Source organism: Macaca thibetana, chromosome 19, assembly GCF_024542745.1.
Source record: "Macaca thibetana thibetana isolate TM-01 chromosome 19, ASM2454274v1, whole genome shotgun sequence".
Classification (NCBI taxonomy): domain Eukaryota; kingdom Metazoa; phylum Chordata; class Mammalia; order Primates; family Cercopithecidae; genus Macaca; species Macaca thibetana.
The window spans coordinates 18,303,546-18,331,531 of NC_065596.1; the positions used below are offsets into that span (position 1 = coordinate 18,303,546).

The 27,986-nt window shown below is 56.2% G+C and overlaps 2 protein-coding genes across 4 annotated transcripts in view; one reads left to right on the forward strand and one right to left on the reverse strand.

Annotated features, from left to right (window-relative positions):
- MICOS13 (mitochondrial contact site and cristae organizing system subunit 13) overlaps positions 1–27,986 on the forward strand; it is a 201,706-nt gene that overhangs the window by 48,439 nt on the left and 125,281 nt on the right. The gene's annotated exons all lie outside the window — the stretch shown is intronic.
- On the reverse strand, positions 5,126–27,758 carry NRTN (neurturin). Of its 2 annotated transcripts, XM_050770853.1 has the most exons (3): positions 27,373–27,758; positions 9,420–9,991; positions 5,126–5,702 (listed from the first exon to the last, which is right to left on the reverse strand). In XM_050770853.1, the coding sequence occupies exons 2-3, from the start codon at positions 9,586–9,588 to the stop codon at positions 5,278–5,280; spliced, it is 594 nt and encodes a 197-aa protein (XP_050626810.1). In that variant the 5' UTR covers positions 9,589–9,991; positions 27,373–27,758; the 3' UTR covers positions 5,126–5,277. The 2 variants fall into 2 exon arrangements, with proteins under 2 accessions (XP_050626810.1, XP_050626811.1); XM_050770854.1 differs by lacking the exon at positions 27,373–27,758 and having other exon boundaries at positions 9,420–10,229.

Sequence of the window (27,986 nt, forward strand, 5' to 3'; positions counted from 1 at the left end):
TGGGGACCTCGGCTGTTGGGGACTTTACCTGCTGGGACTTGCTCCCAGAGACCTTGCCACACTGAATCTCACCTGCTAGGAGCCTTGCCTCCTGGGGACCTCACCCTGGAGGGCACTGGGCCCTGGGAACTGGCGCCCTTGGGGCCCCACCCATGAGTGATGGTTCTGGCTGATTTGTTTGTGATGTTGTTAGCTGCCTGTGAGGCCTGCAGAGGGACAATGACGGTACCGTTTCCAGATGTAATATTGCAAAGAAAACCGATGATGAGGCCGGGCGTGGTGGCTCATGCCTGTACTCCCAGCACTTTGGGAAGCCAAGGCAGGTGGATCACATGAGGTCAGGAGTTTGAGACCAGCCTCGCTAACACGGTGAAACCCCATCTCTGCTAAACATACAAAAAATTAGCCGGCCGTGGTGGCGGGTGCCTGTAATCCCAGGTACTTGGGAGGCTGAGGCAGGAGACTTGTTTGAACCCAGGAGGTGGAGGTTGCTGTGAGCCCAGATCACGCCATTGCACCCCAGCCTGGGTGACAAGAACAAGACTCTATCTCAAAAAAAAAAAAAAAACATCGAGACCACGGTGAAACCCCGTCTCTACTAAAAATACAAAAAATTAGCCGGGCGCGGTTGTGGGCGCCTGTAGTCCCAGCTACTCGGGAGGCTGAGGCAGGAGAATGGCGTGAACCCGGGAGGCGGAGCTTGCAGTGAGCCGAGATCGCGCCACTGCACTCCAGCCTGGGCGACAGAGCGAGACTCCGTCTCAAAAAAAAAAAAAAAAAAAAAAAAAAAAAGAAAGAAAGAAAGACAGGAAGAAAGCTGATGATGCGTTCTCCTCATTCTAGGATAGTGGTTCTCTCCCCAGGGTGATTCTGCCCCCAGGACATTCAGCAAGGTCTGGAGATACTTTTGGCTATCGAAGTGAGGAAGGGGGATGAGGTCACCTAGCAGGCAGAGGCCGGGTTACTCCGAACCCCCTACGATGCACAGGATGCTCCCACAACACAACCACAACCAATCTGGTTCCAAGTGTCCAGAGATAGAAAAACCCTGTTCTAGACCTTTCTATGGCCTTGGCAGTAGGTGTCGGAGCTCTGTGAGGTACATCTCCAGCTGCTTCCTGGGGGTGGGCTCTGACAGAGTGGGGTGAGGAAGGACCAGTGTGGGTGGGGAGTGGGGCCCAAGCTGCCTGGGGGTCAAAGTAGGGCCTGGCTGGGACAAGGGGACCTTCCCTGCCCAGACACAGTGCCAGGTGGGGCCAGATAAGTCAGCTGAGTTATTAGGGACAGGACGGAGAAGAGCAGAGGTTCCCTGAGAAAGAAGGTGGTGGGCGTGTGGGTGACCTTCAGCATGGAAATGCCCATGGCTGGGGCGACACTCAGTGTGACTGCCACCATATGGCTGCTAGGAACGCATCACTGTGGGTGTGGCTGCAGGTGTGACTGTGTTTATGTCATGCAGACTACGTATAACAGGGGTGTGTATTCGTGTGGTGATTGTTCCAAGCGTGAGACTGACCGTAAATGCCCTGGGAGTGTTTTTTTTTGTTTTATTTGGTTTTTTTTTTTTTTTTTTTTTTTTGAGACGGAGTCTCGCTGTGTCGCCCAGGCTGGAGTGCAGTGGCCGGATCTCAGCTCACTGCAAGCTCCGCCTCCCGGGTTTTTACGCCATTCTCCTGCCTCAGCCTCCCGAGTAGCCGGGACTACAGGCGCCCGCCACCTCGCCCGGCTAGTTTTTTTCATATTTTTTAGTAGAGACGGGGTTTCACCGTGTTAGCCAGGATGGTCTCGAACTCCTGACCTCGTGATCCGCCCGTCTCGGCCTCCCAAAGTGCTGGGATTACAGGCTTGAGCCACCGCGCCCGGCCCCTGGGAGTGTTTTTTATTTTTTTTTGTTTATTGTTTTAGAGACAGGTTGGAGTGCAGTGTCATGATCACGGTTCACTGCAGCCTTGAACTCCTGGGCTCAAGTGATCCTCCCACTTCAGCTTCCCAAGTAGCTGGGACTACAAGCATGCACCACTACGCCCAGCTCTTTTTTTTTTTTGGAGAGATGGGGTCTCGCTATGTTGTCCAGTGGTTTCTCACTATGTCTTGAACTCCTGGCTTCAAGTGATCATCCCGCCTCAGCCTCCCAAAGGGCTGAGATTACAGGCGTGAGCCACCGTGTCTTGCCCTTGAGTGCGCCTTTGCATCCGGGACAGTTCAGGGGCCCCTCTCTGAGTGTGCAGGGCTGTGTCTATGTGGGTCTCTCACTATGTGGCTGCTGCAGGGCTGTGCATGTGTGTAAGTGTGTCAGCAGATGTGATGGAATGGATTGTGAGTGACTGGGGCTATGTGTGCACCCTGAGTGTGTGTCTGTGACCATAGGTGTGATGCTGTGTGCTTTTGTGAATGAGAAGTGACTTTGAGAGTGTTCCTCTCAGGCTGGGCGCGGTGGCTCATGGCTGTAATCCCAGCACTTTGGGAGGCTGAGGTGGGAGAATCACCTGAGGTCAGGAGTTCAAGACCAGCCTGGCCAACATGGTGAAACCGAGTTCCTACTAAAAATACAAAAAAATAATAATAATAATAATAATATTAGCCGGGCTGGGCACAGTGGCTCAGGCTTGTAATCCCAGCACTTTGGGAGGCCAAGGCAGGAGGATCACAAGGTCAGGAGATTGAGGCCATCCTGGCCAACATGGTGAAACCCATCTCTACTAAAAATACAAAAATTAGCTGGGCATGGTAGTGCGTGTCTGTAATCCCAGCTACTTGGGAAGTTGAGGCAGGAGAATCCCTTGAACCAGACAGTCGGAGGTTGCAGTGAGCCGAGATCGTGCCACTGCACTCCAGCCTGGGCTACAGAGTGAGATTCCTCTCAAACAAAACAAACAAACAAATTAGCTGGGTGTGATGGCCGGTGCCTGCAATCCCAGCTACTCAGGTGGCTGAGGCACAAAAATTGCTTGAACCCGGGAGGCAGAGGTTGCAGGGAGCCGTGATCGCACTACTGCACTCCAGCCTGGGCAACAGAATGAGACTGTCTCAAGAAAAAAAAAAGAAAGAGGGAGTGTCCCTTCCTGAGTGTACAGTTCTGAGTGTGGAAGGTGACTGTGTAGGATCATGGGTCCTGCCTGCTGACCCCTTGTGGGTGGTGGTCTCTGTGTCTCGTGAGTGTGCTTGTGTGTGTGAGACCCTCATCTGGTGTGCCGATGGGCTGATGACAACCGCGGCCCCAGGGAATTGCAGGGGCTTCTCCGTTTATTTATGCTCCAATTCCCTGGGGGGCTGGGCCTGGTGCCTTGTGGCTGAGACACTGGATCTGGGTGACAGACAGGAAGGCCGAGGTCTGGGAGGCCCCGGAGGGTGGACAACACTCACATACACATGCACACGGTGGCATGTGTGAGCTTCCGGGGCGGCAGACCCCTGAGGGTCAGCTTTCTCACTGTGCGTCCTGGGCTGAACAACACTCCTCTCTCTGAGGCCAGGCCATCTAGGATGGGGAAACTGAGGCTCAGAGTAAGCGTCACTTGGGCTTCCGCAGCGTCTGGAAACTCCGGGCTCTCTGCGGAGGCCAGGCTGAGTCGGCCCAAATGGTGGAGGAATCCACCACCTCAAACCTCAGAGTCAGAAGACTGCGGGGGTGGGCGGGGACCCCAGCCAGCGGCAGCCCTGAAACTGCTTCCGAAGCAGACCACCCACGGGCTTGGGCCTGGCCCCCAAGCCCTGTTCTCAGGGCCCCCTGGAAGTCCTGCTCATTAGCCTCCTTGAGTGTCTCTAGCTGTAGCTGAAGGTCCCCGGGAGCCTGGGGCCAGGGATGTTCCTGTATGTCTGGGTGATTCTCCCTGGGGGCAGTTTCTGATCTGTGCCCTCCAGCTTTGCCGGGGAGGGGGGCGCGGGGAGGTGCGGGCTGAACCTGGGAAGGGACACTGTGGTTAGAGGGTGGTCCTAAGGGCGGACGTATGGGAAGGAGTGGAGGGGACCCAGCTAAGGGGAAGGGTTGTAACCTTGGGAACCCCCAATCTGAGGGCCAGGAGGGGAGGAGTCTCGCCTCGCCGGTGCCTGCCCTGGGCTCGCAATGCCCGCCCCATCCCCGCCCCTCAGACCGACCGTGGGACCCGCCGACCCCTCCCGCGCTCTGGCAACCCAACACCCCAGGCCTGCCAAGCATCAAGGTGACACCGTGGGCAAATCTAAACACCGAGCCGGGCTTTTTCCATCCTCCGCAGGGGCTTGTCGTAAATCCCCCCTCGAGGCCCGGCCAGGGCTTTTATGGGCCGAGGACCCAGGTCTCTGGGGACCCAGCTCTACCCCAGCAGGCGCCTGCTTCGGGCTGGATGGGGCTGGCGCCCGCCCCAGGCCTCTCCCCGCCGGGAGGTGGGCAGCGTGCGGGTATTTTTAGTAGCTGGAGGGAAGGAGATAGTGGCTTTCAGCTCACCCTGGTGGGGGAAGACCGGCCCGAGGAGGCCGTCGGGTAAGGGAGGTCTGGGTCCACCTGGACCTCAGTCTCCTCACCCAGAGTGGCTCCCCCTTCCCCCTCCCTAGAAGCCCACATAGCGGGAGAAGTGCGGACGGGGAGACTCTGGGGAACTGATTCCACCTGGACCTCAGGCTCCTCACCCGCAGTGTGGTTCCCTTTCCCCCTCTCCAGAAGTCCACACAGCAGAGAGGTGCAGTCGGGGACAAGCTGGGGAAACTGGGTCCACCTAGACCTCAGACTCTTCATCCCAGAAGCCCACACTGCGGAAGGGAATAAGCTGGGGAAGGGAGGTGCGGCAGGGAACAAGCTGGGGAAACTGGGTCCACCTAGACCTCGGTCTCTTCATCCGGAGCGTAGCTCCCCTTCCCCCTCCCCAGAAACCCACACAGGAAAGAGGTACGGACCGGGACACGCTCGGGACGGGCAGAGGGACCCGTAGGGAGGCAGGCAAGACGGTCCCTGCCAACCTAGCCCCATTCACCCCATTTTTCCTTTTTGTCTGCCATAAACTGGAGCCACTTTGCATCTACCCTTCCCCCAAAGCAAACGGCATCTTCCCACCACCCTGCAGCTGGGCCCCCCACTGGTCCCCGCTTTCCCGGCGGAGACAGCGACGCGAGCCACCCGCGAGCCCCTAGCCGAAGGTGAATCACGAGCCAGTTCGAGTTCCCACACTTTATCTCAGTACAGTTATCGCGAGAGTCCCGGGGCCGCGCCGGCGTGCTCTACGCACGCGCAGTCTGTCGCGGGGCCGGCCGGTGGTGCCGTCGGGGCGGGGAGAATGGCCGCCGCGCCGGCCGGGTGAGGTAGGGTCACACGCAGGCGCACTCGCGCGCCGACAGCTCGTGCACCGTGTGGTAGCGGCTGTGCGCGTCCAGGAAGGACACCTCGTCCTCGTAGGCCGTCGGGCGGCAGCAGGGCTGCGCGCGCACCCGCTCCCGCCGCAGGCGCCGCCGCTGGCGCAGGCGTCGCAGCCCGAGGTCGTAGACGCGCGCGGCGGCCTCGCAGGCGCCTGCGCAGTAGCGGAACAGCACCGTCTCGTCGGACGCGTAGCCCAGGCCCAGCTCGCTCACGCGCACCTCCAGCTCGCGCAGCCCGCACGGCCGCGCCCCAGAGCGCGCACGCGCGCGCCGCCGCCGGGGCCCCGCCCGACGGCGCGGACCTGGGGGTCGCCCAGCCCAGGGCGTCAGCTCGCGCAGCTCCACCGCATCCGGGGCGCCCTGCAGCAGTGCACGGTCTGCGAGGGGAGGAAGAGAAAGGCGGGTCAGTGGGTGCAAGGGATGGGAGGGAACCCCCTACCCTCCCTGTACCTCTGCAAACGAAGACCCTTGCTGGGACGCCAGACCTGGACGGCTTCTCGTCTCCCAGATCCCAAATTTTCACACCCTCTTGCTGAGCTGCTCATGCACCCTCTCTGGGCGGCACTGGAGGGCACGTACATACACCCCTACGCTGGCCCAGCACCCCTTTCTGAACCCTGAGCCTATATTGGCTGCCCAGAACCTGGTTCATTCTTTCTGGGCTGCTTTCCAGCCCGTCTCACCTTGAGCTAAGCTGACCGGGGTCTCTAACTCACCTCCTCTGGGCCCCTCTCTCACCCCATTGTTGCTCCACTCTCCTCATCCTCCATCGCAAATCTATATGGACCCCGCCCTTATGCTGGGCTGCCCCAGGACACTGGTGCACCCTCTCTGGGCAGCACGGGGGCGGGGGGGCTGCTTCCCATGCCCCATCCCTCTTTAGTGAGGCTGTCATAGGTCTCTATCTCTAGAGCCCCTTCTTCAGGCCCTGACGTTTGCTCTGAGTTCCCGGGTTTTTCAGACTCCCTCCATCCCCGCTGCCCCACTGTGCAGTGGAGCCTCAGTTTCCCTATCCAAGAAACGAATCGGGGTGGGTTTCTCAGAATGCAGAGGAGCAGCAGGTACTGCAGCCTACTGCATTCGAGGCCTGTGTGGGGCCCCCACTCCATGGAGTGACAGCAGCTACTGTCAGGGCCACCCCCATGTGACAGGTGACAAAACGGACCATCCCAAGGTCACATCATTACCAGGTGGCCGAGAGAGACGGGCTTAAAGGACATTCTTCCTGCCTTCACCGTTCACCCAAGTTTGGCCCAGGTCCAGCCGCCTTCTCCCACACTCGCCAGGAGGTGCCCAAGTCACCGATTCCCAGGGCCTGGCAGCCTAAATTTATTACCCAAGCGCTGGCTCCACCCCCAAACTCCGAAGCCCCAGGAGAGAAGTGCAGACGCTGGAATGACAGGCAGCGCTACTGGCGGACCAGAAGGCAGGGGACTCCCAGCCCCAGAGCAGGTGGCAGTCATGCTTGTGGTTAGGAGAGGAAATCTTGAGTTTAGTCCCCACCTGCCCCCAGGGCTGGTGCACCTGGCTGTCAAAAGAATGAGCCTCTAGGTGGCCCTGGGGAAGGAGGGGCTGTCTGTCTCCTGGGGTTTGGTAGGGGAGGAGATGTCTGTTCCCACAGGGGGTCTCAGAAACAAGACAAACCCAGCCTCAGAGCCTGACTCTGCCACTTTCGCCACTTGCAACCTCAGGCCTCAGTTGCCCTGTCTGTTCCATGAAGCTTGCATGATCTCTGTCTTGGCTGGGGCTGAGAGGGTGGGAAGTCGGTGCGGGGGGGTGGCCGATGACTGAGCAACCTAGTCCGTGTTCTTAAAGCCATGGAGCAGGACTGGAGTGGCGGGGACTGTGCTGGGGGGTTAGTTAGGGGCACGCCCAACCCTAGAGGGGTGCATCGAAGCAGACATTTGTGGGCTTGCCAGATACAATACAGATGCCCGGCTAAATCTGAATTCCTTATCAACAATGAATAATCTTTTTTTTTTTTTTTTAATGACACGGAATCTCGCTCTGTTGCCCAGGCTGGAGTGCAGTAGTGCGATCTCGGCTCACTGCAAGCTCCACCTCCCGGGTTCACGCCATTCTCCTGCCTCAGCCTCCCAAATAGCTGGGACTACAGGCGCCCGCCACCGCGCCCGGCTAATTTTTTTGTAGTTTTAGTAGAGACGGGGTTTCACCCTGTTAGCCAGGATGGTCTTGATCTCCTGACCTCGTGATCCGCCCACCTCGGCCTCCCAAAGTGCTGGGATTACAGGCATGAGCCACCGCGCCCGGCAACAATGAATAATCTTTTGGGATGTCTGTCCCTGCCTCTCTGCAACAGGGCTGGCTGCTTGCACGGGGGGCTAGAACACAAAGTCCCCAGCCTGAAATTCCACCATGGAGCCTAGAACATGGGGACTTGGGGACTCAGTGGCGGCTCCCTTTTTGCCATAGGGCAGGCAGGCACCCGTCCATGGGCCCTGACCCTCCCCAGTGCCTGAAATTCCTCCATTCCTGCTTTGCCCCGCTCAAGTCCTGGAGCACTGGCTTTTGGAGCCCCACCCGGGTCTCTGTCCCAACATCCTAGGAAGGACTTCGTGCCACTTGCAGAGAGGGAAGTGGTGGGAGGACAGAAGTGGAGCTCGTGCCGGAGGCCACCCTTGTGCATTGTAAGGACAAGAAAAGAGGATTGTGTGGGCTGGCAGGGGCGGGTGCAGACGTGCACGCGGGCGTACTCATGGCCCACACCCAAAGGCACCGCACACGCACCCTGCCAGCGTCTGTGTCTCAGATGCCCACACAGGCGCACGCATGGACATGTGTGTGGGCACAGGGGTCAGGGCCCAGGCACCACTCTCACCGCACAGCACTTGCAGTGGGGCAGGCATTAGGGATTGGTGGGGAGTTGGGCGAGGGTCTTGCCCTCGGGGTGGGCATTTCTGTGTCCCTATAGCAGTGCTTTTGCCCGTGTCTGTGCCCCCAGCCCTGTCTCTCCTCTCTCTCTCCACCCCCCCTCATCCCTCCAAATCTCTGGGTCTCTCTTCTGGTTTTCAGCTCCCGCTCCATCTCCCGCCTCCCCTTGGTCCCTGTCCCCTGGGGCAGATCACTGGGACCTCAGATCCAGCCTCTCACTCCTCCCACCGCCCCCCCACCGCTGCGCCGCGGGGGCCAACCGGGCGAATGCCCGGGTCTAATCTCCATCTGGCCCCCACAAGACCTCAGGGCAGAGCCTAATTCCTTGTGACAGCTAAGCCGAAAGACCCCAGTTCCCAGAAGTCACCCTAGCTCCACCAGGCCATTGGGGGAATTTGCAACCTCCCTCCACCCCATCTTTTTTTAGAAAATGTATTTATTATTATAATGTTTTGAGACAGAGTCGTGCTCTGTTGCTCAGGCTGGAGTGTAGTGGTGCAATCATAGCTCGCTGCAGCCTTGAACTCGTGGGCTCAAGTGATCCTCCCACCTCAGCCTCCCAAGTAGCTGGAACTACAGGCATGCGCCACCACACCTGGCTAATTTCTAAAGTTTTTTGTAGAGATGGGGGTCTCACTACATTGCCGGGGCTGGTCATGAACTCCTGGGCTCAAGAGATCCTCCTGTCTCGGCCTCCCAAAGTGCTGGGATTATAGGCAGGAGCCACTATGCCTTGCCCTGAATAATCTTTTAGGATGTCTGTCCCCGCCTCCCTGCAACGGGGCTTGCTGGCCCTATTTTTTTTTTTTTTTTTTTTTTGAGACGGAGTCTCACTCCGTCATCGGGCTGGAGTGCAGTGGCGCCATCTCGGCTCACTGCAACCTCCGCTTCCAGGGTTCAAGCAGTTCTCCTGCCTCAGCCTCCCGAGTAGCTGGGATTACAGGCACGTACCACCACGCCCAGCTAATTTTTGTATTTTTAGTAGAGACGGGGTTTCACCATGTTGGTCAGGCTGGTCTCGAACTCCTGACCTCAGTGATCCGCCCGCCTCACAGTGCTGGGATTACAGGTGTGAGCCACTGCGCCTGGCCGGCTGGCACTATCTTTTAAAAACTTATGACCCCCGCCACCTCCCACTTCACTGCCTGAAATTCTACCCCTTACGTTGGGGGTATCTGACCCCACACAGAGGAGGAGCTTACACTGGGCCAGGCGGGCAATCCGGGTGTCCAGGGTTCGAGGCAGGCGGCGCAGTGGGACCAGCGCGGGTCCGAGGCGGTGGCTGAGAAGCAGGCCCTCTCGACACATCCAGATGGACAGCACGGAGCTGCAGAGCACTGAGGCCAAGGCCGCCGCCTTCCAGCGCTGCATCCTCAGCCTGCGGGCACAGGATGGTCCGCCGCACGCCCCCTGTCTGTCCCTCCAGCAACGAACAGGCGCAGGGCGCTGGGCCAGGACTCAGTGTGGGGCCTTTGACTTTGAACAACGCCTGCCAAATGGTCGATAATCACATGGGAATGGTCCCTCAAGGAACCACTGAACAAGGAAGGGGTTGGGCTCCGTGCCAGGAGTCACAGGGAACCACCCCCATCTGGGGGTCCCGGAGTGCCTTCCTGAGGAGCCGATGACAGGGTCCAGACTTGAACAAAGGTAAGAGTTGACCAGGCAGAGAAGAATGACATCACAGGCGGGGGACACAGCCAGTGCAAAGGCCCCGAGTCTGGACTGAGCGTGGCGTATCCCAGGAACAGCGAGGAGGCCGGAGAGACTGCAGCTGAGGAGCCAGGGGGAAGAGTGAAAGGAGGACAGGTCATTCCCGGCAGGTGGCACTGTAGGACAAGGGCGCGGGGAGGGTGGTGGTTAGGATCGTCTGGAGGCAGGAATCCGGGGCTGACACTGTTCCCTACACGCTGGTGTCCTCCATTGACTCTGCCCCTCTCTGAGCCTGTTTCCCATCCAGTTGGATAAGCAGGCCCAGAAGTAGTTAGCAATGGACCAGAGCTGCCCCGGACATTGAGTCCCAGCTCCGGGCTTTTGCACAGACAGGTCTTTCCCTGGAGAACACTTCTTCCCTCCCTCCCCACTGCCACTCCCCTTTCTTTTTCATTTTCTCTTTTTCTTTTGGAGATGGAGTCTCGCTCTGTTGCCCAGGCTGGAGTGCAGTGGTGTGATCTCAGCTCACTGCAACCTCCGCCTCCCGGGTTTAAGTGATTCTCCCGCCTCAGCCTCCCCAGTAGCTGGGATTACAGGCGCCCGCCACCACACCTGGCTAATTTTCGTATTTTTAATAGAGACGGGTTTCACCCTGTTAGCTATGCTGGTCTCAAGCTCCTGACCTCAAGTAATCTGCCCACCTTGGCCTCCCAAAGTGCTGGGATTACAGGTGTGAGCTACCGCACCCAACTTCCTCTCTTTCTTTCTTTCCCTTCCTCCCTCCCTCTTTTCCTTTCCTTTCTTTCCTTCCTTCCTTTCCTTCCTTCCTTCTTCCTTCCTTCCTTCCTTCCTTCCTTCCTTCCTTCCTTCCTTCCTTCCTTCCTCCCTTCCTCCCTTCCTCCCTTCCTCCCTTCCTTCTTTCCTTTCTCTCTCTCTCTCTTTTTCTCTTTCTATTTTTTTTTTTTTAGACAGGGTCTTGCTCTGTCACCCAGGCTGGAATGCAGTGGTGTGATCACAGCTCACTGCAGCCTCCACCTCCTAGGCTCAAGCGATCCTTCCACCTCAGCCTCCCTAGTAGCTAGGATTGACTACTACAGGCGTGAGCCACCATGCCTGGCTAATTTTTAACTTTTTTTTTAATTTTTTATTTTTTGGTTTAATAGAGAGGGGTGTCTCACAATGTTGCCCAGCCTGGTCTTAAACTCCTGGGCTCAAGTGATCCTCCCACTTTGGCCTCCCAAAGAGCTGGGATTACAGGTATGAGCCACTGTACCTAGCTCCCACTCCCCTTGCAATCTTAGCTTGGAGGGCGCCTCCTCCGGGAAGCCTTCTATGACTGCCTACCCTATTCACTTCAACCTCTGGCTGGTGCAGGGGCGCTAGTGGGCCCCCAGCAATGCCCTGAGCTTTCCCCATTCGGGCACTGGGTGCTGTGAGTGCCTGGTGGCATCCTTCTCACTGCATGTAGTCAGCATTTAATAACTCACATGTACACACCCACCACACCCGATGCTGTCTGGGCTCCTCCCCAGCGTCCCACAGCCCCCAGCCCGAGTTTACATTCCCCCTCCCGGCTGCCTAGTGTGGGGTGGCAAGGAGCCTGGCAGCCGGCCAGGTGTAAACATTTACACCGAGCGCTGAAAGCCGGGTTGGATGTGGGTCAGCGCCTCCGGGCCTGGGCTCGGCTCGTGATCCCCAGGTGCCCCCCCCGCCGTGCATGCACCTTGTACCTCCAGCTTTGCGCGCTGCCCTGCACCGCGCATAGATTTATTTGTGTGGGATTTGCATTTCATTTGCATGGACTGCGCCCCGTGTCCTGATGCGCAGAAACTCGAACCGCCCTTTCTCTACCCCGCTCACCCCCATGGATGGGGACCACAGGAGCTACGCACACCAGACCTTAAGTAACAAGACACATTTATTAAGCACCAGCTGTGTAACAGGCCCGGTGCTGAGCCCACGAGAGAGGCATTACTATCTCCATTTTACAGCTAGGCAAACCGAGGCACAAAATGGGTAGGGGCTTGTCCAAGGGCTAGAAAAGGACATGGGATTCGAACGCAGGTTCTTTGACACAGCACACACCATATGGGCTGGGCTTGGGAGCAGATGCTGTAGTCACCCCGAGAACTTGCCTCGCCACTATTGCTGGTACTTGAGACTCTTTGGTATTGGTGGTGGTTATTCTTAGTAAGGAATGAGCTCCCCAACATGAGGGCGTCTAAACAAATCCTAGACCAGCCTGGGGATCTATCTGATGAGAGTGAATTTGCAGGGGAAGTTGATTCTCCCCCAGGGCCAGCCCAGCTGGGTCAGTGGCACAGAATAGGCGCTCATAGACATTTGCTGAATGATGAATGAATGAATGAATTAACACAAAGAAGCTAGGCTGGCCAGGTATGGTGGCTCATGCCTGTAGTAATCCCAGCACTTTGGGAGGCTGAGGAGGGCAGATCACCTGAGGTCAGGTGTTCAAGACCAGCCTGGCCAATATGGTGAAACCCCAGCTCTACTACAAATACAAAAATTAGCTGGGTGAGGTGGCATGCACTTGTAATCCCAGCTACTTGGGAGGCTGAGGCAGGAGAATCACTTGAAACCGGGAAGCAGAGGTTGCAGTGAGCTGAGATTACACCACCACTGTACTCTAGCCTGGGTGACAGAGTGAAACACCATCTCAAAAAAAAAAAAAAAAACCTAGGCACTGGGTGGCCCAGATTCTAAATTGGAGGGTCCGGAGTTTCATGTCTGAGTGAATGGATGGATGGATGGGTTTATTGGGAGGATGAAAAAGAGACCACAGTTGAAGTCTCTGGGCTTAGTATACAGTTAGTGCATAACAAACAAGGTGACTGTCATGAATGGGCCTAGATTCACTGGGAGTGGGCAGGGGGGCCCTCCCTGAGGAGGTGACGCATGCACTAAGACCCAAGTATAAGAAGTCAGTCATAAGAAAATCTGGGGGCAGGTGTTCCAGGCAGAGGCACTGCCTGTGCAAAGGCCCTGGGGCAGGCCCACACCTGGCGTGTTTAAGGAACAGTGAGGAGGCCTGTGTGTCTGAGCAGAGTGAGCAGGGGAAGAGAGAGAGGAGGGGAGGTTGGGAAGGATGGAGCAGCTCGTGCAGGGCCTTGTGTGTGGGCCATGGGCAGGACATTCCATTCTTGAGGTTTTGTGGAAGCAGATGGCAGCAGCAGCATTTTGTCAGATGTCAAACCCATCCCCTTCATTCCTTTGTGTGTGTTCTTTTGTTGTTGTTGTTGTTGTTGTTTTTTGAGATGCAGTTTCACTCTGTTGCCCAGGTTGGAGTGCAATGGTGCAATCTCAGCTCACTGCAACCTCCACCTCCTGGGTTCAAGCAATTCTCCTGCCTCAGCCTCCCGAGTAGCTGGGATTACAGGCATGCGCCACCATGCCTGGCTAATTTTTTGTATTTTTAGTAGAGATGGGGTTTCACCATGTTGGTCAGGTTGGTCTCGAACTCCTGACCTCAGGTGATCCACCCGCCTCGGCCTCCCAAAGTGCTGGGATGACAGGCGTGAGACACCACGCCGGCCAATTTTTAAATTTTTTGTAGAGATGAGGTCTCATCGTGTTGCCCAGGCTGGTCTTGAACTCCTGGGCTCAAGCGAGCCTCCTGCCTTGGCCTCCCAAAGTGCTGGGATTACAGGCACGAGCCACTGTGCCTGGCTGCAAGTCATACCCTTATCCCCACTGTATGAATGGGAAACAGGCCCAGAGCTGGGAAGTGACCTGTCCGAGGTCATAGAGCCGGCATTTGAATGCTGGTGGTAGGAGGGGGGAGACAGGCAGGAAACCTACCCGGGCCCTGGACCTCTCTGGACCCCCTCTACCCTGCTTGTCCACACATTCAAGTCTTAGAGTGGTGTGACTCAGTTTCCCCATTGGACTAGAACAAGCCTTGGGCTGTGGTGGTCTGTTTCTACCAAGGGCCTAGCCCCAGCATGGCCTGGTCACAGGACCCCCGGAGGCCTTGGAGCTTCAGACTCTCCCCACCTAGAGCTCTGGTGGAGGGCAGGAAATTGGGGGGCCATCGGCGGAGGGGGCCCAGCAGGCAGGGCTGATTAGCAGCCATGAACAATGGGCCTCTCTGTTCTCGGGGGTCACCTAACTGGTTTGTCTCTGGCACGGACGCGACCAGCTGGGGGTGATGTGGGTGTGGCGGAGGGCACAGGGAGGGGGCTGGGTGTGCACAATGCATGTGCCTGTGTCCCAGAGGCCCTCGCCTGGGGAGGCATCTGTACCTGTGCATCTGCACAGAGACACACACTTGTAGGTACAGGAGTGCCCACTGTCATTTGCAATCTAGCCCAGGTCATCATCTGCGCCCTGAGACCCCTCCTCCTGGCCACACACACAGGAGTACACAGGTGAACATGCTGCCAGCACCCACAGCTGCCAGAGCCCAGGAGTTTGAGACCAGCCTGGGCAACATAACGAGATCCCCCATCTCACACAGCACACCTGCAGGCTTACACTTGTGTGCCCACCATCTCATTCACACCCAGCCATCTCACTCATTCACACCCAGTCTTCTCACTCATTCACACCCAGCCATCTCACTCGTTCACACGCAGTCTTCTCACTCATTCACACCCAGCCATCTCACTCGTTCACACCCAACCATCTCATTCACACCCAGCCATCTCACTCATTCACACCCAACCATCTCATTCACACCCAGCCATCTCACTCATTCACACCCAGCCATCTCACTCATTCACACCCAGCCATCACTCATTCACACCCAGTCTTCTCACTCATTCACACCCAACCATCTCATTCACATCCAGCCATCTCACTCATTCACATCCAGTCCTCACTCATTCACACCCAGCCATCTCACTCATTCACACCCAGCCATCTCACTCATTCACACCCAGTCTTCTCACTCATTCACACCCAACCATCTCATTCACACCCAGTCTTCTCACTCATTCACACCCAGCCATCTCACTCATTCACACCCAGCCTTCTCACTCATTCACATCCAGCCGTCTCACTCATTCACACCCAGTCTTCTCATTCATTCACACCCAGTCTTCTCACTCATTCACACACAGCCATCTCACTCATTCACACCCAGCCTTCTCACTCATTCACATCCAGCCGTCTCACTCATTCACACCCAGTCTTCTCATTCATTCACACCCAGTCTTCTCACTCATTCACACCCAGCCATCACTCATTCACACCCAGTCTTCTCACTCATTCACACCCAGACATCTCACTCATTCACACCCAGTCTTCTCACTCATTCACATCCAGACATCTCACTCATTCACACCAAGCCATCTCATGTCCTCACACTCAGGTTCTTTCATACTCGTGCACACACACTCCCCCACACACACACTGCCCATGCACACACAATCACACTCACGTGCTCAAGTATTCTCACTCGAGCACACTTGCACGTTCAGATGCTCCCATATTTGGCTGGGTGTGGTCGCTCACACCTGTAATCCCAGCACTTTGGGAGGCTGAGGTGGGTGGATCACCTGAGGTCAGGAGTTCGAGACCAGCCTGGCCAACATGATGAAACCCTGTCTCTACTAAAAATACAAAAATTAGCCAGGCATGGTGGTGGGCGCCTGTAATCTCAGCTACTCGGGAGGCTGATGCAGGAGAATCACCTGAACCTGGGAGGTGGAGGTTGCAGTGAGCCAAGATCTCACGACTGCACTCCAGCCTGGGCGACACAGCGAGGCTCCATCTCAAAAAAGAAAAAAATTTAGCGCCGAGCATGGCAGTGCACGCCTGTAATCCCAGCTACTCGGGAGGCTGAGGCAGGAGAATCGCTTGAACCCGGGAGGCAGAGGCTGCGGTGAGCTGAGATCACGCCACTGCACTCCAGCCTGGGTGACAGAGTGAGACTCTGTCTCGAAATGAAAGAAAACAAAACACTCCCACATTCACTGTTTTCACACTTCCACACTCAAACAGGGTTACACGCACATCCCAGGGTGTTTTCACACTCACACACACTTGGATTTTTCCACACGCATTCAAACACAATCACACATTTGACCACGATGACACTCACACACTTGCCTGCCTGCGTGCCTGTCTTCTCTTTTTCTTTTTTTCTTTCTTCTCTCTCTCTCTCTCTCTCCCTCCCTTCCTTCCTCTCTCTCCCTTCCTTCCTTCTCTTTTTTCTCTCTCTCTCTCCCTCCCTTCCTTCCTCTCTCTCTCTCCCTTCCTTCCTTCTCTTTTTCTTTTTCTCTCTCTCCCTCCCTCCCTTCCCTTCCTTTCTCTTTCTCTCCCTCCGTCCGTCTCTTCCTTCCTTCCTTCTTTTTCTTTCTTTCTTTCTCTTTCTTTTTCTCCCTCTCCCTCCCTCCCTTCCCTCCTTTCTTTCTCTTCCTTCCTTCCTCTCTCTCTCTGTCTTTCCCTCCCTCCCTTCTTCCCTCCCTCCCTCCTTCCCTCCCTCCTTCCCTCCGTCCCTCCTTCCCTCTCTCTCTCTTTCTTTCTTTGACAGAACCTTACTCTGTTGCCCAGGCTGGAGTGCAGTGGTGCAACCTCGGCTCACTGCAACCTCTGAGTCCTGGGCTCAAGTGATCCTCCTGCCTCAGCCTCCCAAGTAGCTGGGACCACAGGTGTGCACCACCATGCCTAGCTATATTTGTGTGTGGGTGGGTGGGTGGGGGGGTATATATATATATATATATATATATATAGTTTTTTTTCTTTTTCTTTTTTTTTGTAGAAACGGGGTTTCACTGTGTTGCTCAGGCAGGTCTCGAACTCTTGGCCTCAAGCAATCCTCCCGCTTCAGCCTCCCAAAGCACTGGGATTACAGGTGTGATCCGCTGTACCCAGCCAGTATTTTCATACTTACACCCAAACATGATCCCATGTACACTCAGATGTTTCCAGGCTCACATATTCTAACACAATCACACCCACATACCAGAACACCGCCACGTGAATGCCCTAGTGTGTTCTCACACTCACATTTGAATACATCACGCTCACACGCTAGGGCGTTTTCACAGTCACACTCAAACATGACCCACTTACACACTTGGATGCTTCCACCTCCATTCAAAACACTATCACTGGCCGGCAAGGTGGCTCATGCCTTTGATCCCAGTGCTTTGGGAGGCCAAGGCAGGAGGACGGCTTGAGGCCAGGAGTTTGAGACCAACCTGGACAATATAGGGAGACCCTGTCTCAGAAAAGAAAAGAAAAGAAAAGACAAGGCCGGGCATGGTGGCTCACATCTCTAATCCTAGCACTTTGGGAGGCTGAGGCGGGCAGATCATTTGAGGTTAGGAGTTTGAGACCAGCCTGACCAACATGGTGAAACCCCGTCTCAACTAAAAATACAAAAAAAAAAATTAGCCGGGCGTGGTGGCAGATGCCTGTCATCCCAGCTACTCAGGAGGCTGAAGCAGGAGAATCACTTGAACCTGGGAGGCGGAGGTTGCAGTGAGCTGAGATTGCACTACTGCACTCCAGCCTGGGCGACAGAGTGAGACTCCATTGCAAAAGGAAAAAAATAAAAGAAGATGAGAAGAGAACAGACAAAAAGAGTCAAGGTCATGAAGGACAAGGACAGATGGAGGAGGAGTCTCAGATTGGAGGGGCCAAAGGGGATCGCTAAATGTCATCTGAGATCTTGGATGGGCCCTGGGACAGAGAGAGGACATTAGCAGAAATACTGGTGAAACAGCCAGGCTCAGTGGCTCACGCCTATAATCCCAGCACTTTGGGAGGCTGAGGCGGGGAATTCGCCTCAGCCCAGTTCGAGACCAGCCTGGACAATACAGTAAGACCCCATCTCTACAAAAATAGAAAATAATAAATTTTTAAAAGACACCATTGGCCAGGCACAGCAGCTCACGCCTGTAATCCCAGCACTTTGGGAGGCTGAGGCAGGCGGACCACTGGAGGTCAGAAATTCGAGACCAGCCTGGTCAATATGGTGAAACCCCGTCTCTACTAAAACTGCAAAAATTAGCCAGGTATGGTAGTGCATGCCTGTAATCCCAGCTATTAGGGAGAGTAAGTGAGGCAGGAGAATTGCTTGAACCCAAGGAGTGGAGGTTGCAGTGAGCCAAGATCGTGCCACTGCACTCCAGCCTGGGCGACAGACCAAGACTTCGTCTCAAAAAAGAAAAAAATCACACTCACACACTTGGGTGCTTTCACACTTGTGCTGAAACGTTATAGCCACGTGCTGGTGTTTGCACACTCACACACTTGAACAATCCCACAGTCTCACACTAGGGTGTTTTCACACTCACACTCAAGTATGATCCCACTCACACACACTGAGGTTTTCCCCACTCACACGTGGTATGCTGGTCTCACAGAGACACACACTTGCAGGTACAAGAGCATCCATTGTCATTTGTGCTCTGGCCAAGGTCCCCAAGACCCCTCCTCCTGGCCACACACTCACACACGCAGGGGTGCACAGGTGAACACGCCACCAACGCCCACAGCTGCAAACATTCCAGGGGGCACAGACACAGTGGGCGGAGAGTGAGAGGAGGGGAAGCAGAGGAGGCCGGGGGGACTCAGGAGGGAATGGCCCCGCCCTGACCACCGCCCACGTCCACCCCGTGGGGATCTCGCGTGCTGTCAACACTGCCTGTGCAGGGCCTGGCCAGAGGTCCCTTCCCAGTCCTGGAGAAAAGGTAGAGATCTTGAAGAACCTGCATTGCCTGGAGGGAGAGAAGCCTCCTTCCTTCCTCGGTGGAGGGGGCGGTCCGTAGCAGTGTGAGCTGCAGCAAGAAGGACCTAGGACAGACCTCCATTTCTAGCTGGAGGCCACACAATCCCTAGAGCTGGGGAAGGAAGGGAAATGGACTCAGAGAGAAGCAATGAGCAGCTCAGTGTCGCACAGCTACACAGGCCCTTCCAATCAATCCAAGCAACAGACAGCCGGCCCAAGGGTGTGTGTTTCTGGCACCTTCCTTGGTGATGCCAGGAAATGTTGCTCATTATCTTTATGCACAGCCAACGCCCTGGCACCCCCACATCCCTTCGCACCGAACTTCCCAGGGGACACCTGCCGGGCACACCCAGTCCCAGGGATAAAAGCCTCTGTCCTACAGAACTCCCGGTCTCAAAGAGTGGCACCTGAGAGAGGAAGAAACGGAGGACCTCTCTCCATGTAGGCATCTCTTCTAATCTTGGGGAGGCCTGGAATTGAGGTCTATCTTAATTTGGCAAACTCCGACTCTACCCTGAAAGCCCTAGCTCCTACAGCCCCTCCACCAGAAACCCTTCCCTGCTACCCATCTCGGCCACCCCCAAGCCATGGGTCCCTTCCTCTTTTTTTTTTTTTTTTTTTTTTTTGAGACGGAGTCTCGCTCTGTAGCCCAGGCTGGAGTACAGTGGCCGGATCTCAGCTCACTGCAAGCTCCACCTCCCGGGTTCACACCATTCTCCTGCCTCAGCCTCCCGAGTAGCTGGGACTACAGGCGCCCGCCACCTCGCCCGGCTAGTTTTTTGTATTTCTTAGTAGAGACGGGGTTTCACCGTGTTAGCCAGGATGGTCTCGATCTCCTGACCTCGTGATCCACCCGTCTCGGCCTCCCAAAGTGCTGGGATTACAGGCTTGAGCCACCGCACCCGGCCCGGGTCCCTTCCTCTTGCCTAGCCCTGTGAGCGTGGTGTCTGTGCCCATGACTGTCTTTGCTGGATGGGAGTTTCTAGAGGGACATCTTGGGCTAAGTGTTTGCAGGGCACGGGGCTGACTTCGAGCATTCAGTTTACAGAGGCGTGAGCTTGCTGCAGGTCCCAAGTCTGCACAATTTTGTCTGTGGGGGTGCTGCCCTGCACACACTTCTCCTTCCTCTCCACTTCACTCCTGGTCCTCCTGTGACTCAGTTTCTCCTTTTTTTTTTTTTTGAGACAGAGTCTGGCTCTGTTGCCCAGACTGGAGTGCAATGGTGCTATCTCAGTTCACTGCAACCTCTGCTTCCCAGGTTCAAGCCATTCTCCTGCCTCAGCCTCCCAAGTAGCTAGGACTACAGGTGCCTGTCACCACGCCTGGCTAATTTTTGTATTTTTTCTTTTGAGACGGAGTCTCACTCTCTCACACAGGTTGGAGTTCAGTAGCGCAATCTCGGTTCACTGCAACCTCTGGCTCCCGGGTTCAAGCGATTCTCCTGTCTCAGCCTCGCGAGTAGCTGGGACTACAGGTGTGTGCCACCATGCCTGGCTAACTTTTATACTTCACCATGGTGGCCAGGCTGGTCTCAAACTCCTCACCTCAGGTGATCCACCCACCTCAGCCTCCCAGAAGTACTGGAATTATAGGTGTGAACCATTGTGCCCAGCCCCCATCTGTTTTTTTTAGAATAAAAAAAAGTTTTTTTTTTAATAGAGACAAAGTCTCGCCATGTTGCCCAGGCTGGTCTCAAACTCCCGGTCTCAAGCGATCCTCCCATCTTTGCCTCCCAAAGTGCTGTGATTACAGGTGTGAGCCACCATGCCTGGCCTCCCATCTTCAATAGGGCATGAAGGGTGCCACCCAGCACTGTGGGAAAGCCAGGGAGGACCTGGAAGAGCTTGACCAAGTGGCTCTTGGGCTCTTGCCACTGCCCACGGGCAGAGGATGCCAGGCTGTGAAGCCAGCATATGCCAGTGAGGAAGTGCTTGTGTGTGTGAACGCCGCGGCATACACGTGCTTGTGCGCCCGTGCCTCTGTTTTCCCCAAGTGCTGACAGCTTGAGGGCTCACAGCTGGGTCTGTTCCTAGGGCAGCCTCCTGGTCTCCTGTTCCTAGATGGCCTCTGGAAGTTCCCTGAGGTTCCACTGATAGGGAAGCTGAGGCCCCATGAGGGGCAAGACTTGGCCAGGGGTCTGGGCCTCTCGAGGCAAGACTCAGTGATTCTGCAAAACACAAAACAAATTCCACAGCCCACAAAAATGTGTCCCCTCCCTCAGAGGGCCCCAGGGCCTGGGCCCACCCCATGGGGGGATGAGGCGGCCAGGACAGCCGCAAGCTGGCGACACACATCTGGGGGCAAACCAGGAACATCTGGTGAGCACAGCTGGTTCCGATGCTGCGTCTGAGGGGCCAGAGGCCAACCTAGGGGGCGGCTTTTTGTGTCGGGTGGTGCCAGGGGAAGAGGTCCAGCCTCTCCTCTTCTTCCCCCAGCACAGAAACTGAGTGCTGCCCAACTGCTAGAACTATCGCTGGCTCCCTGCTACCCTGGACATCAGGTCCCAGCCCATGAGCTTGTCTTGAGGGACTCTGGGTCTGTCTTTGCCAAAGTGAAGCTGAGCGCTGGATGGTCAGGAATAGTGGTTTCTAGGGAGGAGTATGGTGGCTCCTTTGGGATCATACTAGTGGTAAAATAATAATAATAATAACTGGGCCGGATGTGGGGGCTCATGCCTGTAATCCCAGCACTTTGGGAGGCTGAGGCAGGTGGATCACAAGGTCAGGAGATCAAGACCATCCTGGCTAACACGGTGAAACCCCGTCTCTACTAAAAATACAAAAAAATTAGCCAGGCGTGGTGGTGGGTGCCTGTAGTCCCAGCTACTTGGGAGGCTGAGGCAGGAGAATGGCGTGAACCCAAGAGGCGGAGCTTGCAGTGAGCCGAGACTGTGCCACTGCACTCCAGCCTGGGCAACAGGGCGAGACTCTGTCTCAAAAAGTAAAAAAATAAAAAATAATAATAACAATAATAATAACTGGGCCGGGTGTGGTGGCTCATGCCTGTATTCCCAGCACTTTGGGAGGTCAAGGCGGGAGGATCATTTGAGACCAGGAGTTCGAGACCACCCTGGCCAACATGGTGATACTCCATCTCTACTGAAAATACAAAAAAAAAAAAAAAGAAAGAAAAAACTAGCCAGGTGTGGTGGTGCACTCCACCAGTCCCAGCTATTCGGGAAGCTGAGGCAGGAGAATCACTTGATCACGGAGGTTGCGGTGAGCCAAGATCGTTCCAATGCACTCCAGCCTGGGTGACAGGGCGAGACTCTGTCTCTAATAATAATAATGATAATAATTATAATTGAAACTAACATTCATGAACAACACTATAGTGCCATTCAAAGCACTTTACATGTAGTAACTTGTACCAAGGTATGGACTATTTTATCCCAATTTGGTAGGCAGGAAAACAGAAGTCCAGAGAAGTGAAGTAACTTGCTCAAACAACTTAAGCGGTTGAACTGGGATTTGAACACAGGTGGTCAGCAAACTCCTACTCATTCCTCAAAGGCTCACTTCCAACACTCCTCCCTGCACATTCTTTTTTCTTTTATTATCCAATCAATGGCTGCATAACCTCTATTTTTTTTTTTTTTTTTCAAGACAAAAGTCTCGCTTTGGAGTGCAGTGGCACGATCTCGGCTCACTGCAGCCTCCACCTCTGAGGTTCAAGCAATTCTCCTGCCTCAGCCTCTCGAGTAGCTGGGACTACAGGCGCACCACCAGGCCCAGCTAATTTTTTTGTACTTTTAGTAGAGATGGGGTTTCAACATGTTGGCCAGGCTGGTCTTGAACTCCTGACCTCAAGTGATCCTCCTGCCTCAGCCTCCCAAAGTGCTGGGATTACAGGTGTGAGCTGCCACACCCCACCGATAACCTATATATTATTTTTCTTTTTTGTTTGTTTGTTTTTTGAGATGGAGTCTCGCTCTATTGCCAGGCTGGAGTGCAGTAGAGCGATCTCAGCTCAGTGAAACCTGCGCCTCCTGGGTTCAAGCGATTCTCCTGTCTCAGCCTCCCAAGTAGCTGGGATTACAGGCACGCACCACCATGTCCAGCTAATTTTTGTGTTTTTAGTAGAGACGGGGTTTCACCATGTTGGCCAGGACGGTCTCGATCTCCTGACCTCATGATCCGCCCACCTCGGCCTCCCAAAGTGCTGGGATTACAGGCGTGAGCCACCGCGCCCGGCCATAACCTCCATATTCTTAACCACGTGCTTTCTGACCTGTCTGACAACAACAATAACACCACCAATAATAGTAACACCCAGCAGTGTTGGCTATTCCATTTATTTAAAGGCAGACACTGTGATGACTGTCTTTCCCTACATTTAATTCTCCCACATTCCCTGAAAAACATGCTATTATTACTAGCCCTGTTTTCCACGTGGGGAAACTGAGGTGCAGAGAAGTAGCTTGTTCAAGGGCACACAGCAAGCAAGTGGCTGAGGCCGGTCGTGGTGGCTCACGCCTATAATCACAGCATTTTGGGAGGCCAAGGCGGGAGGACGGCTTGAGGCCAGGAGTTCAACACAAGCCTGGGCAACATAGCGAGACCCTGTCTTTACAAAAGAAAAAAAAATGTCTTTAATTAAAAGTATTAAGTGTCTGAGCTGGGATTGGAACCTGGATCCAACTCCAAACTTGTTCTCTCCCAGAGTCCGCAACTACTGCCTGGGAACCTCCTGGCCTGTGTTAACAAGAGGAGAGGTGAGAGAGGGGCTTAGGCCCTGCTGTTGGAGAGAACAGTGGCGCTGAGACCCAGGGAGGTACGAGATTTTCTTAAAGACACACAGGAGGGCAGACCCAGCAAAAGGCCCCAATGGCAGAAAGTCCTGAGTGCCAGGCTGGGTTCTGCCTCCAGCACATGAATTAACCTGACAAACACTTATTGAACGCCTACTGTGTGCCAGGGCCTGGCTAGGGACCAGGGACTCGATGGTAACCAAGGCTACCCTGGGCCCCTCCCCGAAAAATTCACCATCCAGTCAAGGAGGCAGATAATAAATATGAAATAAACAAGGTAATTAGATGTCAAGAGCATGAAAAACAACAATAACAAGAAACCAGGATAGGGCTGGGCGCAAAATGCCTCATACCTGGAATCCCAGCACTTTGGGAGGCTGAGGCGGGAGGATCGCTTGAGCCCAGGATTTTGAGACCAGCCTGGGCAACACAGTGAGATCCCCGTCTCTACAAAAAAAAAATGTTTTAATTAGCTGGGCTTGGTGGCATGCACCTGTAGTCCCAGCTACTCGGGAAGCTGACGCAAGAGGATCGCTTGAGTCCAGGAGGTAGAGGTTGCAATGAGCTATGATTGCGCCACTATAGTCTGGGCGACAGTGCAACACCCTGTCTTGGGAAAAAAAACAAAAAAACTCAGGATGAAGCCATAGTGACTAGAGGCTGCTTCTAGACTGGGGAGTCAAGGAGGGCTTCTCAGAGGAGGAAGCATTTGAGCTGACACCTGGATGACAGTAGAGAAGCCAACATTGAAGATCTGGAAAGCGTGTTCCAGGCAGAGAGCTGCACGTATAAAGGCTCGGAGGCAGGACCGTGCCTGTTCGAGACGACCAGTGTGGCTGGAGCTCCAGGAGCCAGGGGACAGCACAGGGAGATGAGGTGGGAAGTCACGAGGGCCCTGTGGCCTGCAGGGTCAGTGTCCCGCAGTCCCCCACCGGCGCCTGGAGCTCTCTCTTCCTGCATCCGCCACCTGGCTGCGTCTGGGGAGGGAGGCTGGGGAGCATGTGTGTGCCAGCTTCTTAGGCCCACCGTTTCTGGCCCTGGCCCTCTGTGGTTGGGCTATATAGTTGCCACCTTGACCACACCAGGCTCTTGGGGCTGGCCAGGCTGCCCCAGGGCTGGCCTCGAAGGCATCTGGAGCTGGCAGGAGGGGGGTCCCCGGGGTGGGATGACAGGATCAGCCTAATGAGGCCTGGCATGGCTAAGCAGCTGGCACAGGGCCCAGCAGGTGGCTTGAGCGGCATGGGTCCTCCGGGAGCGGCCAGGACACCACAAGACGCTGGCCATCTGATGGAAAGGGAAACTGAGGCACAGACCCCAGATGAAGGTTAAACCCTAACACTGGGTGAGACTGGGAACCACTCCTCAGTTTCCCAGGAAACAGGTGAGCTCAATCATCTTGTCTTTTTTCTTTTGAGACAGGGTGACAGAGTCAACCAGGCTGTCACCCAGGCTGCAGTGCAGTGGCGCAATCTCAGCTCACAGCAGCCTCGACCTCCTGGGCTCAAGAAATCCTCCCACTCCAGCTTCCCAAGTAGCTGGGACCAGAGGGGGACGCCACCACACCTGGCTAATTTTTGTATTTTTGGTAGAGATGGGGTCTCGCTATGTTGCCCAGGTTAGTCTGAAACTCCTTGGCTCAAGGGATCCACCTGCCTTGGCCTCCCAAAGTGTTGGGATTACAGGCATGAGCCACTGCACCCAGCCATCATCTTTTCCATCTCCACAAATTCAAATTTTGCCTTGGGTTGTGACACACTGTGCTATTTAAGAACAAACAGTGCCCTCTCTCTGGGCCTCAGTGTCCCCACTTGGGAAGTGGGGGCCACGCTGCAAGCTGGGCCCGCTGTCTGATTTCTTCCAGGGCTCGCCCGAAGTCTGATTTCATTTGGATCTGACAGGGAGACCCCTCCATTCCACCATCATCATCTCTGAGAGACCCTTCCTGCAGACATGCTCCATTCACGTCCACTCCCTATTCAGGCTTCCTTCAAGGCCATTATCAGCCCTGCAAGTGCAAGGCTGGTTTGGGAGCCTCCTGTCATCTCCAACCCCGAGTCCCAGCCACCACCTCCACCTTGAGGCCCCAGAGCCTCTGCCTCACCTTGAAGGACCAGGGAGATGCATCGCTGAGAAACCCACAGCCCCCCAGCAAAGATAGCCCAGCCCAGTGACTCCAGATACATTAACAGCTTGCACCTCTCCAATCTGTGTATTTAGCCCCTACCTCCAGGGATGCGACCTTGAGTACCCCAGCCCAGTTCTTCCTCTGCCAACCTTCTAGAACAGTCTCTCCCACACTCACCAAGGCACCTTGACTATTCCATGCCTCCAGATCATTGCATGCACAATTCCCGCCTCCTGGAATGCTTTTTTTCCCACTTGGAAAACTCCTATTCATCCTTCACAGCCCCACCTCTGAGGCCCCTCCTCCAGGAAGTCCTCTCTGACCCTCCTACCCTGAGGTAGACCCCTCCATCCCCACACTGAGCTTCCCCAGCCCTGTGTCCCTGGGTCTAAATCTGGCTCCCTTGAAGGACAGCACCCAACAACTCTGACACCAGTCAACCACGCCGTTGCCACGAACACACATTTGTCAAAACAATCTTTTGATTGTGTTATGCCCCGCTGCAAACTTTTTGAGTCCCTTCTGGTCGACTCTTAAAAGCTGTATCCTCTGTTCGCTCCCTGAAAGCTGAGGCCTGAAACCCGAGGGGGCCAGTGCTGATGGTGGAATTTCAGAGCAGTACCCAGTTGAAGAGGGGAATGTTTTATTTTCTTCCCTGCACCCCTAGAAGAAGCTTTTTGCAGCTCCCTGGGGGTGGAGTGGCTTCGGAGCTGTGAACCTCGGGAGTCTGAGGATGAAGGGAGGAGGGAGGGGTGTCCAAAGGGCCCCAAGGCAAGAAGCTGGGGGTGGGAGAAGCTGGCAGTGTGGGTGGGATTCTGCCTCACACTGACATCCTCTGAGGCTGGTCACACCCCAGCCAGGCTTCCTCAGCCCGGGGCACTCAGAGACAGACAAAGAGGGCCATGGAACAGGGACAAGGATGTAGAGAACAGGGAAAGGGCAGGGGAGACAGGCAGGAGGGAGGAAAGTCAGGGGTCTGGCCTCCTGCAACCCCCTGCCTTAAACCCCTGGCCCCGCTCCGCAGATCTGGACCAATGACCAGCCCTGCAGGTAACCACAGGCCTGTGGGCAGGACGGATGCGTTCTGGGGAGGGGGCAGTGGTGGCATTCACCCTGGGATAGCCATTTCTCTCTCCAGCACACCCCCTCCCCACCAATCTGTCTGCAGCCCCCTTGGGCCTAATGACTCCTAATCCACAAACCACCTCCTGGGACAATTCGGGGCTATGCCCCTGCAGGAGACACCTTTTATAAAAAGCAGGAAAGGCAGGCACAGCCTCCCCCCACTTCAAATCCAGGCTTTGCCCTTAAGAGACCCCCCCTCCACACTCCAAAGGGTTTCACGCCCTCTGGTGGCTGAACGGGCTGCTCCAGGAGACCAGAGGGCCGGGCCCTCACCGGAGGACACCGTGTCCCCGGCGGCGGCGGCGGCGGCGAGCAGGGAACGCGCCACTGACAGATGTTTACTTCTTCGCGCAGCTGGGCCGCGACGGCAGCCCCCCGCCCGGGCTCTGAGGGATCCGGAAGGCCCCCAGCGGCCCCTTGGAGACCACATGGCTAAAGGGGTGTCTGGGTCTCGCCCTCCTAGAGGCTGAGGAGGGAATTCTGGGGAGGGTACTGTGCCTTCCTCAGATGCACACTCGGAGGTCTTAGGAGGCAGGGTTGCGCCCGTCCCGTCGGACAAGGACACCGCGGCCGGATTCGGGCTTGGAGAGCCGCTTAGGATCTAGCTCCACACGCCCGCCCCTCCCCACGCGCTGACCTGTCGCCCCCTGACCCCTCCCTCATATACCCGTTGGCTCTGCTGCAGGAGGGAATCCCCTGGTCTATTCGGAGTCCTCAGCACCCTCCATGCCCCGTCCATGGGGCGGGTCGTCCCCGTCGTACCCCGTTACCCCCCACCTGCCCCGCCTGCCCCTTGCTTACCTGCTGTGGGCGCCGGACTACCCGTCAGTGGCGGCCGCGCCGGCCCCAGCCCCTGCCCCTGCCGCCGCGACCGCCATCCGGGTCGCCTGGGCCCGCGGTGCCCGGGGGGGCCCGGGCCGGAGGGGGCGGCCGCGGGCGGGGTGCGGCGCGGGCCGGCCCATGGGGCCCCCCCGGGCTCGCTTAGCCGCGGGCTGCGGCCATCCCGGCCCGGCGGGGGCTGGGGCTGGGGGTGGGTGCCCTGGACGGCCGGTGGCTCGGAGGGCGCGGGGCGCGGGGGCGCACGGACGGCACAAGCGGCCTCGGCGCCCAGCGCGGGGCTCCTGGGCGGCGGCGCGAGGGACCTGGGCGCTCGGAGCGGCTCCACGGCGCGCTCTCCCGCCGCCTCCGCCGCTCCCGCCGCGGACGGCTCGGCCGGCGCGGGGCCGGGGGCGGGGCTGGGGGCGGGGCTGGGGGCGGTGGCTCGGGTTTCCCCGGCCCTCCCCGCCCTCCCCGTCCCCGCCGGAGGGGGACCGGAGGAGCGCAGGTGGCAGAGGCGCGGGAACCAACCACAGAGCCCCCTTTAGACGGCTTTCTCCTCCGGCCCCGGGAACCCCGACGGCGCCCCTTTGGGAAAG

Bases quoted from the DNA above. Each gene is read 5' to 3' on its own strand.
- NRTN (XM_050770853.1), bottom strand. From the start codon at position 9,588: ATGCAGCGCTGGAAGGCGGCGGCCTTGGCCTCAGTGCTCTGCAGCTCC. The intron at 5,703-9,419 runs GTAAGCTCCTCC...CTCCCCTCGCAG, and splicing joins GATTGCCCGCCTGGCCCAGT to ACCGTGCACTGCTGCAGGGC.